This window comes from Rhinolophus sinicus, chromosome 15 (assembly GCF_057876585.1).
Source record: "Rhinolophus sinicus isolate RSI-liver-muscle chromosome 15, RSI-T2T, whole genome shotgun sequence".
Classification (NCBI taxonomy): domain Eukaryota; kingdom Metazoa; phylum Chordata; class Mammalia; order Chiroptera; family Rhinolophidae; genus Rhinolophus; species Rhinolophus sinicus.
This window is the reverse complement of record NC_142515.1, coordinates 14,612,129-14,630,051: the sequence shown is the minus strand read 5'-3', so window position 1 is coordinate 14,630,051 and position 17,923 is coordinate 14,612,129. Positions and strand designations below refer to the sequence as shown.

The 17,923-nt window shown below is 45.1% G+C and overlaps 1 protein-coding gene across 35 annotated transcripts in view; it reads left to right on the top strand.

Moving 5' to 3' along the window:
- Nucleotides 1–17,923, top strand: part of TCF7L2 (transcription factor 7 like 2) — a 192,420-nt gene that overhangs the window by 58,182 nt on the left and 116,315 nt on the right. For 34 of the 35 annotated variants that reach the window (XM_074339029.2, XM_074339027.2, XM_074339031.2 and 31 more), the window contains one exon: nt 15,305–15,406. In XM_074339029.2, coding sequence (XP_074195130.1) covers nt 15,305–15,406 — 102 coding nt within the window. Of the gene's footprint in view, nt 1–14,908; nt 14,975–15,304; nt 15,407–17,923 lie in introns of those variants that run through there. The other variant, XM_088791857.1, reaches the window with a different exon arrangement.

The window sequence follows — 17,923 nt, the reverse complement described above, 5'->3', positions numbered from 1 at the left end:
TAGGCCCTGTGATCTTTCTCTTCTGTCTCTAGCACCCAGCATAATGCCTGGCCAAGAGCCTGCATCAATAAATATTTGTCGAATGTTAAATGAGGCTTAAAGAGACCATTCATGCTTGGCACAGGGGCAGACGGAGACAAACATGTTTCCTGGCCTCATAACCTTCACTTCCAAGTCCTGTGACCTTCAGCTGGTTGCCTAAGCTCTCCCAGCTCAGTTTCCTGAAAACTCATCTGAAAAATGGGTAAAGGACTTAGCAGAGCGCATTTGCTACAGTCAGATCTCAAGTGTTAGATGATTTCTACTCCTTGCTGTTTTTCTTTTTCCTACCACACGGCTTCCCTTTTTATTTCCTCCACCTTCTAGAAAATAAATTTCTGATGACAGACTGTGGTGTTGTATAACAACGGCGAGAAAAGCATTCCCCGTAACCAGTGTTTCACAGCGCTTAGGGTCCGGGCTGCTAGGTGCTGCCCCAAGCCACTCCCCACAGCCATGATTTGGCAACAGCTCTGATGGGAAGAGCTGTTGCTAGCTCCCATTTTATAGAAGAGGAAACTGAAGCCCAGCGAGCTTATTAAGTAAGCCGCCCAAGGCCGCTAAGGTAGTGAGTGGTCTGGGATTCAAACATCAGAATTGGTTTGACTTCCCAGTCTTTACACTGCACTTAAAACTTAACTCTCCACATGCATGATGCCTTCTGGGCATTTTCTTATCTCTCTTGGCTGCTTTACAGCCCGGACCTTTGCTTTCCCCATTCTCAGGGTACGAGGTCGGTGCAGGAGGAAACCCACACTGTCTTTGGACAGAACCAGGGCTGGCGATGGTCCCCGGTCAGAGGACCAAATAGTTGACCCTTGTATTTCTGCCCAACGGTGGTAAGCCAGGGGCACCCTGGAGTTCTTCGAATTTCCCTTCCCCAACTGTCTACCTCTTTAGGCAATGCTTTTAACAGATGAGGTTTTAAATCTTCCTGACATCTCTGAAGACAGATAGAGAAGGAGAAAAAACACGAAGTCACGGCCTGGGAGAAAAGTGGCAGTTTGTTTTTGAGATTTTTTTCCCCCTTTTCTTTTTCATTGTTCTTTTGTATACTTGTAAAACCTCTTTTGGATGGTGGTGTTGTGTGGTTTCTTGCTAGCCCTCGAGCAGCTGCTGCTGGATTTGTCCTGATGCATTGCAACGCTCTGTTCTGTGGGCCAACTTGTGACTGTGTCTGCTGTTTGCAGAGAGCACAAGAGGCAAAAATCAGAATTCTGCTGGGGTTACAGGCATTTAAGAAACCTCTTCAAGTTTGAGTTGGAGGGGAGAGAGGCAGTGGTTTAGAACAGCAGGTCTGCAGTTGAGCTTCCATGTACCTGAGAGGAGACCAGATAGAGGAGACCAGACGTAGTCATGGGAAAATTCCACTTACCTAGGAGGCTGGCAATGGGTGAATTGGAGGGTTTTGTGGGGAGTCATCTGGGGAGCCGAGACTGGTTAACTGGGAATGTTTTTGGTCACTTTGCTTTACTTCAGGTTAAGTGTTCATTTCCCTTTAAGATCATACACATAGCTGGGGATTTACTTTTTTGGACGATTTGGAATCACACACTATCTCGGAGTTTTATTCTGATGACACTGGTTATATTAATAGCAATATAATAGCTAGCTAATAATATAATCGTTAGCATTTACTAAGCACTTGCCAAGTGCCAAGTGTTTGATCCTTACAAGAGCTCTGAGAGATGGCGATTTGTTTATATTCCCGTTTTACGGATGGGGGAATCAGTGCTCAGAGAGGGGAGGTCATTTGCCCGAGCTCACCCCACTTTTAGACGGTCTGCTTTGATATCTTCTTTTAGAGAACCCAATTCGTTTGGGTGTCAACCCTTGGCGCTCAATAAATGTTTTGGTGAATGAATGGAATTCAGGAGCTGGGATTTGAACTTGGGTCCGAGCTGCCTCTGGCTGTGAGTTGGGAGCTCTGTCTGAAGGCATGCGGTCCCCAGGACTCTGCTGTTTGGCTGCTTTGGGTCCTCACAGAAGGAGATTTGATTAACCCAGCAGGGGCTCCGTGGTCCAAAGGAAAAGGAGCAGGGCATGTCGTGGAGGCAAGAACAGGGCTCCTGGGGTATTTCCTGGGCACGTGGGCAGTAAAGGTGTAGCATGAACTGTCATTCAGGAGAACTTGTGGAATTAGCATTCCCCCCCCCTCCCCCCCGATGGTAACAGTGCATGATTCACTTTGTTGCTCCCGTGTCTTCAGAATGCGTTGGGCTGAACTCTGGAAGACCGTTTCGGTTGGGATTCACCTGGACGTGACTTCTTCCTCTCATGTACGCATTTGGGGAAACTTCACACAGCCAGAGTTGAATCCTCAAGGCAAAGCCCTTTACTAGGGTACATAAAGAGGGATATCTTTAAAATACCCACATGAACAAGTTCTTACTTTCCCAGGTAACGGCGGGTCGTTATCAGGTGGTATGTTCATCAGGTGCCCAGCGCGGGCAGCCTCTGCGGACACTGCGTTTACTTCCAGGAATCCGGCGCTTCTCTTTTGTCCCTTTTTCCTCCCTGCCACAGACTGATGAACCCATCAGCCTCCTACCTCTGAATGCACTGCTAATTACTCAGCTACATCCTACGAGGTGTTATGCTGGTCCCCATGTTGTTATCCTCACTTTGCAGGCGACGATCGGGAGGCATAGACAGGCAAAGCCATTAGTCCAAGGCCCCAGATCCTAGGCTGGAACCCAGGCATTCCAGCTCTTGGGCCTGTGCTTTTTCCCGTTCTGCTGCACCACCTTGCTCTGCATTAGTGAGCTTTTAAGTTCATTTTTAACCAACCTGCTGCTCCTATGATGTTCCGTCAGCCAACTCCACGATGGGGAGATAACATGGTGGCCTTTATCCATAGGGTTAGTTCAGGCTGCCAGGGAGAGCACAGGAGCTGCTTAAATGGGTAGAAAGATGTGACTAGCTTCTCCCCTTCACAACCCAACTCTTTCCTGGGACCAAGCCCTCTTGGGCCCGAATCTTCCTCCTTTGAGTTCAGCCTGCCTTCCTCACCTTTCCACGGCTGCAACAAACTGAGACCTGCAACCCCATCTCCCAGATCTCTGGGAGCTCTGGAAAGGAGATGGCCACGGTCCGTGGTCAGAGCTGGTTGGGATTACAAATAAACTGAAGCCTGGGAAACTTCCTTGCTATTAATAGTGCAGACCTTTGGGGGAGGGAATAACCAAACTCGATGCTGTTGGAATTGATTTTGCCTGTCCAGATGACATACTAATGAGCTAAGTGGTTAGCTTCAGATCATTATTGCTCCTTCCCAGGCCAAGTTCTTTCAGAGACTCAAACCACAAAAGCAGAGAATAAGTTGGTATAAGAGCGGCACGGGGGCCCTTTTGAGAGAGGGGAGGCTGGTCAGCTTGGGCCTGTGTGTGAGAAAAGGAAGGTGGTGCTCACTTCAGAATTAGCTGTGTTGTCTAATTCCATTTCTTCAACTGCTGCTCCTTTTTTTTTTTTTTTTTTTTTTTTTTTTGGGAAACAGGAATTTGATCTGGTGTCTGGATTTTTGATGGGGGTATTTCTGTCTCTTCATTGCCTTTGGGTTATTTCAGAAAGTTTCCCAGCCCATAATGTGTCAGAGTGTGCTGTCAACCATTCTCTCTCTCTCTAGGGAGAAAGTCTTGCCTAAAACAACCCTAAGATCCTTATCTCTTCAAATCACCCACTTTGATTATAACATCCATTGTTCTGCTCTTAGCTTCTTGGCATTTACTGGTTGCTGCATGTATACAATTAAAAAACACAAAACAGCCCTCTGTGTCCGATGTACGTGGAATATCCCCGTGTTTCGGACGAGACTTTGGAAGTGGACAGAACTGTATTTCCTTCCCCAATGAGGTTATTGTGCTTGAAATATCTCCTGGTAGTTTATTATTAAAGGAAACCACAGGCTGGGGTCAGAGGCAGTTTCTCCTGCCTGGAGCCTGCTATCTTGCCTCTTCTTTCTAGATCTTTCTTCTTTCCCCACTGTCTGCCCCACCGCCATTCAACCACCCCCCAAATGGTACGCTCTTCCTAGGGGTGGGCAGCCATTTGATGGGGTGGAGTTGGGGCGGTGCGGCTTTGTGGCTCCCCGTCCTCACTTGTTGTCCCTCTGGAACGTTAGGAAGGAATTTGGGGTGTGGACTTCCTTGAGTGACTGGGATTAGACCAGGCGAGTCTGCAGTCAGACAAGAAGTGTGTGGGCAAAGGGGACTATTGTGTGAGGCTCCTCCGGACAGAAAGCCTGCCTTCATCTTTTACTGTGCCTAATGGACAATTGAGACATTCAGCTTATGTCTGAAAGGAAAGTGGGCCGGAATGGTCTAGCAGACCTCCCAGACGAAGGCTCTCGTAGGAGAAGCAAATAGAGACAAGGATTACCAACAGGGAAAACAACTGGGGCAGAGTCCTGGGAGAGAATGTTTATTTCCTTGCTCTCTAGGAGGGATTTGGAAAGCGCCATAATCCTGGGTTAGGAGTAATTTGTTACAGCAAGATGATACTTGAGTGGCAGGCTGCTTCTGGCTGAGGCAGCGGGACTTGTGTGCAGGGGGGTCGGGGCCTCCAGAAGGTCAGCCTCACTAAATCTTCACCCTGGCTCTGGGGTTTGTTCTTCCCCAAGCAAAATTAACCAGAGGCGCTGCTGACCTTTTGGCTTCCTGGGTGTCGTGTTACGAAGCATCTCCCCATGCTTGTCACAGCTAGAATTGGACAATAAAAATTTGGACGGGGAGACCTTGCTGGAGCCACTGGCCTCTTTGAGAGGTGACAAGGAGAAAAAAACTAAAAAGGAAACAGTGCGGTTCACAGTTTCAGTTCGAGTTTGAGGCCATGAGCCAGGTCTGTCTTGCATTTGGTTCCTTCGTCCACTGACTAAAGCACGTTAATTGACTGCCAAGTGTTTCGTTGTTGTTGTTGTTGTTGTTGTTGTTGTTGTGGAACGGGGGGAAGACATATGGAGTAGGAAGGAACACCTAATCAGAAAAATTCAATTCTTGAGAGCTCCTGGCCTGGAGAAAGAAGGGAATTTTTTAAAGTTCTTGATTTTAATATATGCTGCAGTCTGGTGATTTGTGCATTTAAAATAACCCTTCCAAGTCACCGGGGCCCTGCTACCCCCTGACTTTGTACCTCTCAAAGGCCAGCTGATGGCTACATCTCTAACAACTTACATGGATGACCTGTAACTTCAGGCTTTTAAAATCCCCTGTGCAGTTAGAGGAAGAAATAGCACATTTTAACTGTCTTGGACCTTGTATAACTCCTTTTCTTTACTTCATTTACACAGCTTATCCTTTGAGGTTGGAAAAATGGTGAGGAAGTCAGTCGGGAGACTTTAGACAGAGAGCAATTTTCACCCCCCCGCCCCCTTTTTATATGTAACATACGTCCTTTTTATTTATTAAGTTTATTGGGGTGACATTGGTTAATAACATTATATGTTTCAGCTGTACAATTCTAATTATAGATGATCCATCATCTGTGTGTCGCATCGTGTGCTCACCACCCAGAGTCTAGTCTCCTTCTGTCACCATAAATTCGACCCCCTTTATCCTCTTCATCTTCCTCCAACCCTCTTCCCCTTTGGTAATTATCCTTCTATAGCCTGCGTCTATGAGTTTGTTTGTCTGTTTGTTGCTTTCTGTTTTATATCCCACATAAAAGTGAAATCATATGATTCTTGCCCTTTCCCGGATGACTTATTTTACTTAGCACGATACGCTCAAGATTTATCCATGTTGTCACAAATGGCAGGATTTCATCTTTTCTTATGGCTGAGTAACATTCCATTGGGTGCAGGCACCCCATCTTCCTATCCAGTCATCCATCCAAGATACTTAAGTTATTTCCATGTCTTTCCATGCCTGGTTTTTAGACAGAGAAACTGAGGTACAGAGACATGACCTGCCTGAGGCATCGAACAGTGGACTATAGGAGTCAGGCTTCTGAACTGTACAGTTCTGTTCACTCACTGGCCCCACTTGATTTGTTTGTAGCTCTGTGCCTTGAAACAGTCATCACACACTTCTGTCTTCTCTCCTGTGTCTCTTCATCAGCATTTTAATCCAGGGTAGACTGTGTTCTTCCCATCTTTCGTGAAGTCTTGGCGTTCCCATGTCATTGAAATGGTCTCTCCTCAAGATCCAATACCAACCAAAATCGCTTTTGGAAATTGCTTGTTTCCCAAGAAGCTTTGGAGGGAATAAATGTTTTTTTTAAAGAATTGGTTCACCTGTTTTCCAGTTCATTCTTTATGCATGATGGCATGATGTACGTATCCGTGACTGTGTGTGTCTCTTTCCCACCCATTTAAAGTATACAGTTCAGTGGATTGTAGTATATTTACAAGGTTGTGCAAACACCGTACTATCTATTTCCAGAACATTTCATTACCCCCAAAGAAACTGTACCCACTAGCAGTTACTTTCCACCCTCTGCCCCGCTTTCCCCCCAGTGCCTAATTGACTCTCTGTCTGTATAGATTTACCTATTGTGGCTATTTCATATAGAAGGAATCACACAATATATGACCTCTTTTGTCTGCCTTATTTTAAGTTAGCATAATATTTTCAAGGGTCATCCTGTTTTTATTGCCAAATAATAGTATTGCATTGTGTGGGTTTGCCGCATTTCATGTCTGATTCATCAGCTGCGACTTGGTGCCCCTTATCCCAGTATGGTCCGTATTCACTGAGCGCCTGGTGATGCCCACACTCGGTCCCTGAGCTGCTCCATGTCCCCCAGCTTATTTTCCTGGTCCGCAGGTGCCTGTATCCACCTGAGCGTGCCTGTAGAGAAGCAGGCGGTCACGAAAGCATTGCAATTAACTGGGCTGTACTTGGCCTTTTTATAAGACGCGGTAATAAAAAATGTGGTGACCACAAGGTAGGTCGTCTCTGGTCTGTCTCTGAACGGGAGGTTCCTACAGTGGCGTGCAAGCAGTTCATCATTTGTTAGTCACCATCGGGGGGGCTGGAGGCTGAAGACGGGGTGAGCAAGATGGGAGGGCCAGGGCTCCTCCTCTCAGGTGCTTCCAGGGGCTTCAAGTCTTGTGACCTGTAGCTCAGAGACACCTGGGGGCTTATAGCAGGGCTGGTATTTGCTTGGAATCCACAGCCCTTTGTGGAGGAACTGTCTTGAGGCTGCCCGAAGACTGGGGTTGGCTAGTCCTGGGCTGCTTTTGGTCGTGACAGCGAGATCTGTCTGTGAGGCTGATTCCCCGTCTTCTCCCCCCGTGAGGATGGGGGCTGCACCATTTCTTTTGCCTTGTGCATCTTTTTGCTCTTCCATGGAGGACATCCATTACCTACTCCTCTTGGACTTTTTTGGGAGTCTAAAAAAAAGGGTTTTGTCCTCAAAATCCCAAAGCTCTGCACTCTGGCTCAGAATCCCTCGTAGCTGCATGGCTAAGTCACTTCATTTCTCTTTGCCTCACGTTCTTCTCTGTTATAATGGGCTTGGAGATTGTCTACTTTGACCACCTAAAAAGGATGTAATGATAATTTCGAGGGTTAAAAGAGCCTTTGAGGAAGTAATATAGGATCTGCAAGTATACAGCGTGCTCGCTACTGGCACGGCCCCAGCACTGACAATTTATGCTAACGACTGGTCATCAGAATCACCAGGCAAGTTGAGAAAAAAATGCAGGAACCCCCCCCCCCCCCCCCCTTCCAGACAGTTTGATTGAGCAGGTCCTGGTGGGCCAGGAGAAAACTCGCTGCAAACCAGCGAGGTTTGGGAACTGGGACCACGTCACCAGCATGAACGAAATCCTCGTGTTCGTCCCTGTACCATTCATTAGCTTATGGTTCTCTTGACTGGGTCTTAGATGACTTTTCTAGGTCTCAGAATATCTAGTCCACACTGGGCACAGAGCGTATGCTTTGTAAATGCTGCAGGAATTCATGTGTTAGAGTCCAAAGGGGTTTTTGAGATCATGTTCCCCAATTTCCTACACTAGACACTTAGGCTCAGAGTGGGGAAGAGGGTGCCCAGGGAAGGAGTGAAGCGATGGCCCAGGTAGTGGCAGGGCTGGGCCTGGACTCTCCTTCCCCTGCTGCTCCTCCCAGGAGCACACAGTCATAATTTTATGATGACTTTTTGGGGAAGGTGGAAGGAAGGCCTTGGGCCCCAGCCTCAGGGGCCCGTCTGGGTGTGAGAGGAAGGGCCTGATGAAATTCTATCCAGCTCGTACTTCCATGAGCTGCGATACTACCCACCTCCCCGGAAGAACCACTGACATGGCAAATGCAAAAAGACCTCAGTGACAGGGGTATTGAATAATTGGCCAGGTAGAGAAAACAGGGAATCTCAAGTGCTGGCTGTTGGAGTTTTGTTTGTTTGCTTGTTTTGCTTTTTAGCTCTGGTAGAAATAATTTTCTGGTAGACTTGCAGGAACATAATTGAATGGTTTGCCCAGCGACCGGGGGGGGGGGGGGGGAAGAGAGATGCTAGATGTTGGAGAAAGATGATTCATTCCTTTGGGGACCCTGAGATGTCCCCTCAGCCATGCCCTTGAGGCACTGAGCACTGGCTGGTACAGGCAAGGATGCCCAGCAGTTGATAAGAAAACCAGGAGAGGTAGAGGAAGTTCTAAGGTACATTGGGATGAAGCAGGAACACCTGGTGGTCTGGAGCCCTGTGCACTTGACTGCCAGCTGACCCCGTGACCTCAGGCGAGCTGGGTCTTGTTCTCCTGGCCTTAGATTCCTCCCTGGTCAAATGTTAACTGGTAACTTTCTGACCATTTGCTTCATAGGGTTATTGGGAATGTGGTTATGAACTCCAAAATATGTTGCATAAATGTGAAGCGATACTGTTAGGACCCTTTAGATGGTTGTGTATAGTAAGAAAAAGGTTAACTGTAAGGGTTTTATTTAAAAATTGTATAATGACTAACGCACAGAGATGGGGTAAAACTATTAAATTGTTGTTTTTACACAGGTGCCTTGATATCCTGCCCCCCTTTCCCCCATATTTCTTTTATGTTGAAAAATAGGACAACTTTAAGGGAAACATTTCCAAGTGCCTGCTATGTTTGGTTTCATTAAAGATGAAAAAGTCAATCCTAACATCTTACTGAATTTTTTCTGTGGCTTTCTTCCTTCTCCAAGTTCAGAGTGTACCCAGCCTTCTGAGGTCTTTGGTTTTCTTTTCCTTGGTAACGATAGTAAATACTCCCAACCAACAGAAATCATACGTTCCTGAATTTTCTTTCTCTATGCAGTCATGCTTTATAGGCAAATAAAGCCTCTTTAAGTAGAGCCTCTATCTTGGGCTCTCTGTGGAATTTTCAAAAGGAGCAATTCCTGCATTATGTTTTAATCTAGGACAAAGCAGCCTAATCTCCTATACCTTCTGCATCTGCAGGAAGGTTGGTCACACATTTTGTAGTGGTGGCCCGAAGGGTCCTGCAGGATTCTGGGGACTTCTGAAATGATTTCACATCGTTTTACTGTTAGGTACGTGTGATCAGTGCCAACTTTTGGGAACCTGTTGGTATCTGTATGATTCGGAGAGTAGGACAGATCATTAAATTAATCACAACGTCTTCTATTTTAACCATTGGGATAAATTGGGATTCCCTGACCCCTAGGGCAACATTACTTATTTATAGAAGATGGGCTGAATTTTCCATCTTCCATTTCTGAGAAATGAAGTCGGTCCAGAAAGAGCTGGCCAGGCCGATTCTTTTACAGGCCCGTGTGTGTGGCTGTGTATTAGAGATGGGCCCCCCAGTATGAACCCCTCCTGAAGACTTGTGTATGTGCTGTTGGCATTCGTACTTGTGCTTCCTGTTGTCTCGCTAAGACTTTGTTTTTTTCCTCTTCTTATGATAAGTGGCTCCGGTGACCTTGTGTGAAATCCAGTGATGTGAACCTCGTAGTCATTACACCCCTTCCCAGTCACACATTTGTCGTAGTGTTGGCGAGGGCCACCATGAGGCTGCCCACAGAGGGTGGGAGCAAGTCACCTTGCAGGGGAGGAAAGATGGACGACTTTGGACATGATCGGCTTAGCTCTCAGTTTTGGATGTTTAGGCAGTGGAGCGACTTTCCATTTTATAAGAAACAACATGCACAACTTTCTGGCACTGTGAGTTAGGAAATCTTAGCAGTTGAAATCTATCATGAGGATGGTTTCCAATTAATTTGAATTCTTGTAAGATGAATTTTTCCAGGGAAAAGCACCCCTACTGAGAAATAGCTTGGATCGAAAAAGCTGTTTTTTGTTGTTGTTGCTTTTGTGCTTTGGTAAAGGATGTCTATCTAGCAGGCAGGGGAGGGGAGCAAAACCTTCACAAGTTATAAAATCAGCCCTTTTCTGGGTGGTAGGTTTTCGGGAGGAGCTAGTTTTCTGGAAGAGACCGGTTTCATCTCCACTCCAGAGTAAGTCTGTTCAGCCACCCTGTTCCTGTCCTGAACTCTGCATTCTGCCTGAGCCTGTGCCTAATACCATCTGTTGGTGGCAGACAGCATTGGCACAGCGTGGGTTGTATTCCAGTTTTGTGATGTGTGAAACTTGTACATGTTGGAAAGCCCTTGAGAGAGGAGGTGCTGAACCTAGAAAGTCGATCCCAAGGCATACAGGGTACATCACCCATGACACGAGAACTTTCTGGTACTCCTTTCTGGTGCTTTGATGACACGTGACACATTGCCAAGTGTCTCCTGGGAAGTGAGTGAGGACTTTGAAACACGTGAGCCCTTTCCAGTCAGAATTGCTCAGGGATTTTCAAACTTCTATTTTGGAACGGAGGGGTCATCATTTCAGTGAGGCTGTGGTCGAGTGGTGAGACCTCATGACCGGGAGTCATGGCCAGAGAGCTCAGATTCTTTTCCAAACTTTGCCCCCAACACTGGAGTCTGCCAGTGATGATTCAATCCAAAGTGTTGTTTTGGGGCCACCGAACATGTTGTCCTATGTGATTGTGTCTGGCTGTCTGGACTTGAAGTCCTGATGAAGGTGTGACCTTTCTGACATGCTCTTTAGGCCTTTACACATTTATTCCCTAAGCCAGCAATGGCGAACTACGGCCCACGGGCACAGCTGGCTGGCCGCCTGTTTTTGTGTGGACTGTGAGCAAAGAATGATTTTTACTATTTTTAAATGATTGGAAAAAAAATCCAGAGAAGAATAATTCCTGACACAGGAAAATCATCTGATATCCAAATTTTAGTGTCTGTAAGTAGTTTTATTGGAACACAGCCGTGACATAATACAAGCACACACACACGTATTGGCTGAGTTGTGTGGTTAGGCCAGGCACGGTAATGGGTCGCAAAGCCAAAGATAATTTATTATCTGGCCCTTCACAGAAAAAGTTGGCCAACCCTGCCCTGAATAAATAAAGGGATGGACTCCGCTTGCCCATCCATCTGTGGAATGGAGGGATTGAGAGGAAGTGGTGCCGGGAAGCCGCTTTGGTGTTTTATCAAGGATGTGGTGTTTCCTGGCAATCTTCGTCATTCTCATCGTCGTTGTCCTGTTTGTTTAGAAACTAAGTTTGTACCAAGACCTCCGCAGCCCTCAGGTGGCAGCTTCTCTGAGCAGCCTTTTCCGTGCCATTCTTGCTACCCAGGCTGGGTTTACAAGGATGGGGGTGCCTTCGTGGGAGCGGGTTCTGTCAGGCCCACCTAGATCCTGGAGGGGTCTTCTGGTTTGGGAGAACCCTCTCTCCACTTGCCTTTTCTTTTTTTCTATTGGGGGATTGGAGGAGGAGAAATTTGAGATGTGTACTTTTTTCTTTTTGCTGACAATTTAACAGCCTTTTAAATTGCCTTGATTCCTTTTAGGCCAATGGTATTGTATATATTTTGAGACTGTGTCCACAGGTCCAAAGCTTAAGTTCCCTGAGACATATCATAAAATATGATTTGGGGGAAAAAAACCTAATGGGCCGTGAGCAGAACATTATTATTAAACAAAGGATGAAACACTTAAGAGGAGATGGCCTTTAAAAAAAACAAACACAAAACAAAACAAAATGAAAGTCGAGCAGACTCCATTTCAACAGTTTTCAATGCAGGAATTCCCACAGCCCCATTTGATTGCAGTTTGTTGAAAAGTTTAATGTTTTTGTAGGCAATTCATAATTTCCATGTTGAGCAGCCTAAGAGGAAGAGAGCTGGAGCCCAGTGTTGTTTTTATAGTGGGATGGTGGGAACTTTTTTTTCTTCTTCCCCAAAAAGGATATAAAACTGAAGTTAAACTATTGGGAAAATGTGGCGTGGCTTTCCAACTGGTTCGTAAATCCGAGATGCTTCTTTCTTCAGGTCTTCCTTTAGGACCCAACAGAATAGAATTTCCTGCTGCTTAAATTCTCCAGGAAGGAAAAGATTTTCCTCTAGGCTATAATAGTACCTAATTTCCTTTTTCTTCCCTTTATTTATTTATTTTCTCTATTAATAAGGACCAATTGTAGAAGATGAAGAGACCTGGGAAATCCATCACTTTTGGAGGAGGTTAATAACTTCCTTTAAAAAATCCTGACATAATACTTACTTCCCCAAAAGGAACCTTGTCAGCCTGAATGCCAGTTAAGATCCCAGGGAGGGACATTTATTCGGGGGGGACCCAGCCAGTCGATGGGTGGGATCAAGTTGCTTTGGGACGGAGAGGGTGGGGCTGTCACTGTAGAGTCCGAGCAAACCATTGGGATTGGGACTGCCTTCCTCTACCATCTGGATTTGGTTAGCTCTCTCTGGGCAGTGGGGCCGAGTCTCATTTCCTCCAACCAGTAATGTTATATAGGCAGTGATCCTGGGCTGCCCTAACATAATTGAAAATTATGTGTATTGTAGGCTTGGAGCGCTGAAATGTAGGCTCATAAAAATATGTGGTGCAGGTAGCCCGCGGAGATTGGATATGGCACACAATGAAGCTTTTATGTAACGTAAGAATTATAAGCCTCCACATTAATATTGCATTATGGGTATGATAATTCGTAGGTGGGGTCCTCCGGGCAGGTCTGTCATCTTAAAGAAAGCCTACATTTCCGAATTCTATGGAGCTGGTACTTGCACGCAATCAAATCAGTTTTGCAGATGGTCAAAGATGAGAACTTGTCCATTAATCTAACTCACCCACTGAGGGTAGCATGAGCTACACGTGTGTGGTAGTGTCGACTCTGCTTGGCATGTTTCTTCACAGGTTTTTCTGAGATGGAGAGGTGACTGTTGGCGGGTGTTCATTTTGGTTGGCCTCAAGGAAATGACTCTATTGAGTGGTTTTGACCAGTGAGGCCCATATATTTATGTGGCAAGTGAGAATGGGAAGAAGTCCGGATAAGAGAGGGCAGAAGTAGATTCCCCATAGCTCTCTGGCTTGGGTTATGGGGTTGAGGGCGACCATGGAAATATTCACTTCAGGGGTTTTCGATTTGGGTTGATACTGCTCCTGAGCAAGGTGTTTGGAAATGGTTTGATTATAAAGGTGACTAGGGGAGCATCTGCTGGCAGTTCCTGTCTCAGGGCCCAGAATCCTAGAAATCCGTCAGTGCTTGGGGCAGCCCCTCACCCATTCTTAACCACAGACAGGACAAGCCCTTCAGATTACAGATGAAAAACTGAAGGTCCGTAGAAGCAAAGGGATTCGATGCAAGGTCTTGTGGCAAGGTACCAGAACCGGGAACCAGGTTTCCTCACCATGGGATGCTTCTAGGTAAAAGCTCTGAAGAGGCAGAAGTCCCTCCAGCCTTGTATCGGTCTGGGTTGGGAAAATGACTGTGTACTTTGGCAGGTAGCTCGTGGGTTAAGATCTTCCAGCTTTACGTGTAACTGAGTTTGGTTTTTATTCGCCAGACAGCTCTATCTTTGAGGAGCCCATGGAAAAGCCTGTGGATGGCTTTGGCCCTCCTCTGTCACATGAGATTTGAACAAACTCTTCCTTTTTTTCTGGACTGCCCTTTGCTATCCTTTTTATTTCTGTTGAAATCTTTCTGTCTTAAGACTCCGTGCAGCTTTCCCCAGTCACTTTTCTCAGAAATCCCTCCTTCTCTCTTGGCATTCCCTGGGCGCGATTCCATGAGTCTCTGCCGCAGCTTCACCCCATTCTATCTTGACACATCTGTGTAGGACTTGGCTTCCTCACGCGTGCATTAAGCTCCCTGAGGGCAGACATTTTTGTCGCTCCATAATGCTTCGTGAGAAGGCTGTGCACAAAGCAAGCTTTAATCAGTTCTCACCAAGTAAAATTTTTTGTAGAGTTAATGTTAAAACCAGCCTCTAGGTCTCTGAAAAGAGCAAGATGGCTCCTTATGTACTCTCTAAGCATTAACTGATGTTTTAATCAATTGGCCTTCAGAGGTACAAAGGCCATTATTGATGTTCTTATTAAAATCTTAGCATTGTGTCTGAGTTTTGTTTGGTTGTCTGAAGTTTTCCTGAGTGAAATTGTGTAACGTCACCAACAAAAGTCAGATACCAGGAAGTTGATCCTACATGTACTAAATCCTCTGTGACCAGACAAGCCACCTTACCTCAGTTTCCCTTATCTGTATGATGGGGAGTTGGGTCAACTGATTGTTCAGGTCCCCCTGAAAGCTGCCTTACCACTTGTGACAGAAGTAGCTCCCTCTTCCGGTGCCATATTTTCATTTTCTACCTCAGAGAAGGGCAGGGTATACACAGTGGGCTTATTATATCTTTGTTTTCCTCTCCGTGGTAAACCTGTCCATATTTAAGAATTTCTCTGGCCTTTTGAGATGAATGTATAAATTTCATCGTGCCCTGTTTGTGCATCTCTTACCAAGAAGTGGTTTTGTTATATAAGCTTTTGGGTTGGATGAAGAACTCTACCCTCACCTTATTGGAGTAACTTCTATTAGAGGACAGTTGCACATGTCTACCTAGCTTTCTTTAAAGTGAAGGATGATGGCCTTTTAGAAATGAAGGTTCCTGAAAGAGCAGATTCAGCATCTCCTAGGACATGGCTTGAGGTGTTGGCTTTCTTCCTTCAGAAAAGCTCTGTTTTCCTTCTTCTGTCTCCCCCCTCCCCAGTGTTCCCCTCTAAACGAGCTCATATTAATGCAATCGTTTTGTCTGAAACCGTCTGTAGTTGCCAGTAATGTTGATGTTGTGTACATGTACCTGTTGAATAAGAACTCTATGGAAGAACCTGTTGGTGTTGCATGATTTTTCTGTTGTCGCTGTTATTTGCATGGTTTTAAGTTTTCCACTTTCTGATGCATGTATCATGTACCCCAAGAGTTGTTTTGCATTTCTTTTCTAAATTCATTTTCCGTGTTCGTTTTGTTTGCTCCCTCCAGTACCTGCAGATGAAATGGCCACTGCTTGATGTCCAGGCAGGGACCCTCCAGAGCAGACAAGCCCTCAAAGATGCCCGCTCTCCATCACCGGCACACATTGTGGTAAGTGACCTTGCAAAGGCAATTGCTTCCTTTATTGGGGCAGAGATGAAGAAAACGTTCTTTTGTTGACAACAGCCTTTTTTTTTTTTATCAGTTTTTCTTTCTTTAAAAATATTTTGTTTGGTATATTCTTGGATATGATTTATATCTAGAAGGTACTTGTTTTCTCCTATTGGACCTTAGTGATTATTATCTACCTGGAAAATTCTCCACCACTCTTTCCTCCTAGTATTGGGTTAGAATCTAGCTTCGTGGGCTCCAGTTAATAGGGCACAACCTCCATGGTGTGGGGAAGACTGGACAAGGTATCAAAACAATTTTTAAAAATACAAAACACAAAGTTTTTCCTGAAAAAGTCATTTAGGGGAGGTGAGTTGCAGCGAAGGGAATTAGAAAACTCAAAAGGGTAGCCCTGGGTTTGAGACTTTGCGACCTTCTTTTCTTTTCCCCAGTTTATCTTAATTGTTGGAAAGGAACATTAGACACTCACATCAGAAAAATTTCTTCTGTGCTGACTGATTGATCCAAGAAATGAACTTAGACAGGGTTAAATTAAATTTAATCTGTACATCCTTGGCTTTGAAAATGTGGGGGTTTAGAATAGGAACCATTTGTTTGTAGTACTAAGCGACTACAACATAACGTGTGTGTCTACATATATTTTTAATGCACTTTCTAAGGGTTTTGTAGACTCTGAAAGTGGAATTTATAAATTAACCTCTTGAGAAGATCGCTCAGCCTTATTATAATATTCTCTTCTATACATTTATATCATGAGCTGGACTTTTGAAATAATTAATGGAAGACATTTTTGTAACGAATCCATGACAGGTAGAATTATGCAAAAGCATGAAAGAATTCATGTATTTTTAATTTAAGTATCACAAAATTGTTATCCATTAATATATTTTGCCTCTGTGTTACTTGTAATTTCTAAAATGGCAAAATAATTTTTTTCAGTAGAAAAATAACAAGATGCATTGTGTCAAAATTCAGGCTAACTGCCTCCTTATTTTGTAGATTGCTATAATTGAGTATATATTATTTAATGAATTATGCCTCTATTGTAGGAATATTAAATATCTCTGTAAGTGTGTATATGTTTCACAAAATAATTTATTTCCTCAAAGCCACATCTTGAGCCATTGTTTGTGAAAATGCCTTACAAATTTTTGTTGTAAGAAGGTTGACATTTTCCAGAAGCTTTCTCCTCCCTCCCACCCCACAATAAAATGGATGCTCATAATTACACATGTTCTTGTAGTGCCAAGGTTTCAGGGCTGGAAGTGACCTTAGATCAGCTAGGCTCAACCTGCTCTCAGAAAAGGAAACAGGCCCAGAGATGCCTTAACTGAATTGCCCAATGTCACACGCTGTGTTAGTGGCCAGAGCAAGGGCTGGACCCAGTTCTCTTTCCAAGGCTCCCTTTCCAGGGCCTTCTGGAATGTTCTCTCCTAAGGGAGAGAAAAGTGACTTTCTGTGGCTGGTTCTGTTTTGCTTACTATAAATCAGGTCATCATCAGGGACAGTGTTACAGGTGTAGAGAAGTTGTTGGCTTGGGGGTTCTGATGCAGCTTTCTCCTAGAAAAGCGAATGCCATGTAAAAAAAGTGTATTAACAGTACCCCAAGATTTTCTTAAAGGCGTGATAGTTACAGAGTCCTCAAGGGTAAAATGAGGAAGCTTGTCTGTTTCACTTTTGCGGCCTCCCTGAATTTCCCAATGTGGGTCTAGGCTTTGAAATTTATTTCTCTGCTGTTGTTAATGCTTGGCAGGACTCACCCACATTTTTATATGTGCAGAGAAAGGATGTTATGTTTAAGATCTCTTGGAGGCTTTTCCCCTTTGAGAGTGGAGAGAAAGATGCAATTCTTCGAAGTGGCTCTGAGTGGACACAGCCCCTCTTGGGTTTGTCATGGAGGTTCCGTGGGCCCTTAGTGGTGAGCATACACCTGTGCAAGAGTGAGGATTTGTCCACTGGGAGAGAGGTACATGGTTGCCCTCCTTCTCTCTAACACCCCACCCCTCAAATCCCATAACAGTTGCCACTACTTAGGCTTTAAATACTTTATTTTCATTTGTAGAATTAACAGTCTAAGCTGTTGGTAAAACACTTTTTTCCAAGCCAGTGTGGATTTTGGAGAGGGATGTAGTAAGGGGACTTAGGTTGTTCCTTTCCCTCTGTTCTTTATTAGAAGACATGTTTACCATAGCAACCCCTCCAGAGCACACACCACCCTTCAGATGGAGACCCTTGTCCAAAGGAGCCACAGCTGGCAACTGGAATATGATCTGTTCTTTCTGCTCTGCTCCTGGGGATCTGGGGAAGGGCCATTGCATGGAGGTTATGGTTTGGTGTGGAGGGTGGGCTCTCAGAGCTGGAGAGAGGAGAAAAGCCATAACTTGGACAAAAGGAAACCAAATTTGTGAAATACTTAATGCTTGTGGCAGCTGACTTGTGTCTTTGGTTCTATGAGTCACCCTGTAATTGCATTTCTGCCGTCTTCGGCTGACACTA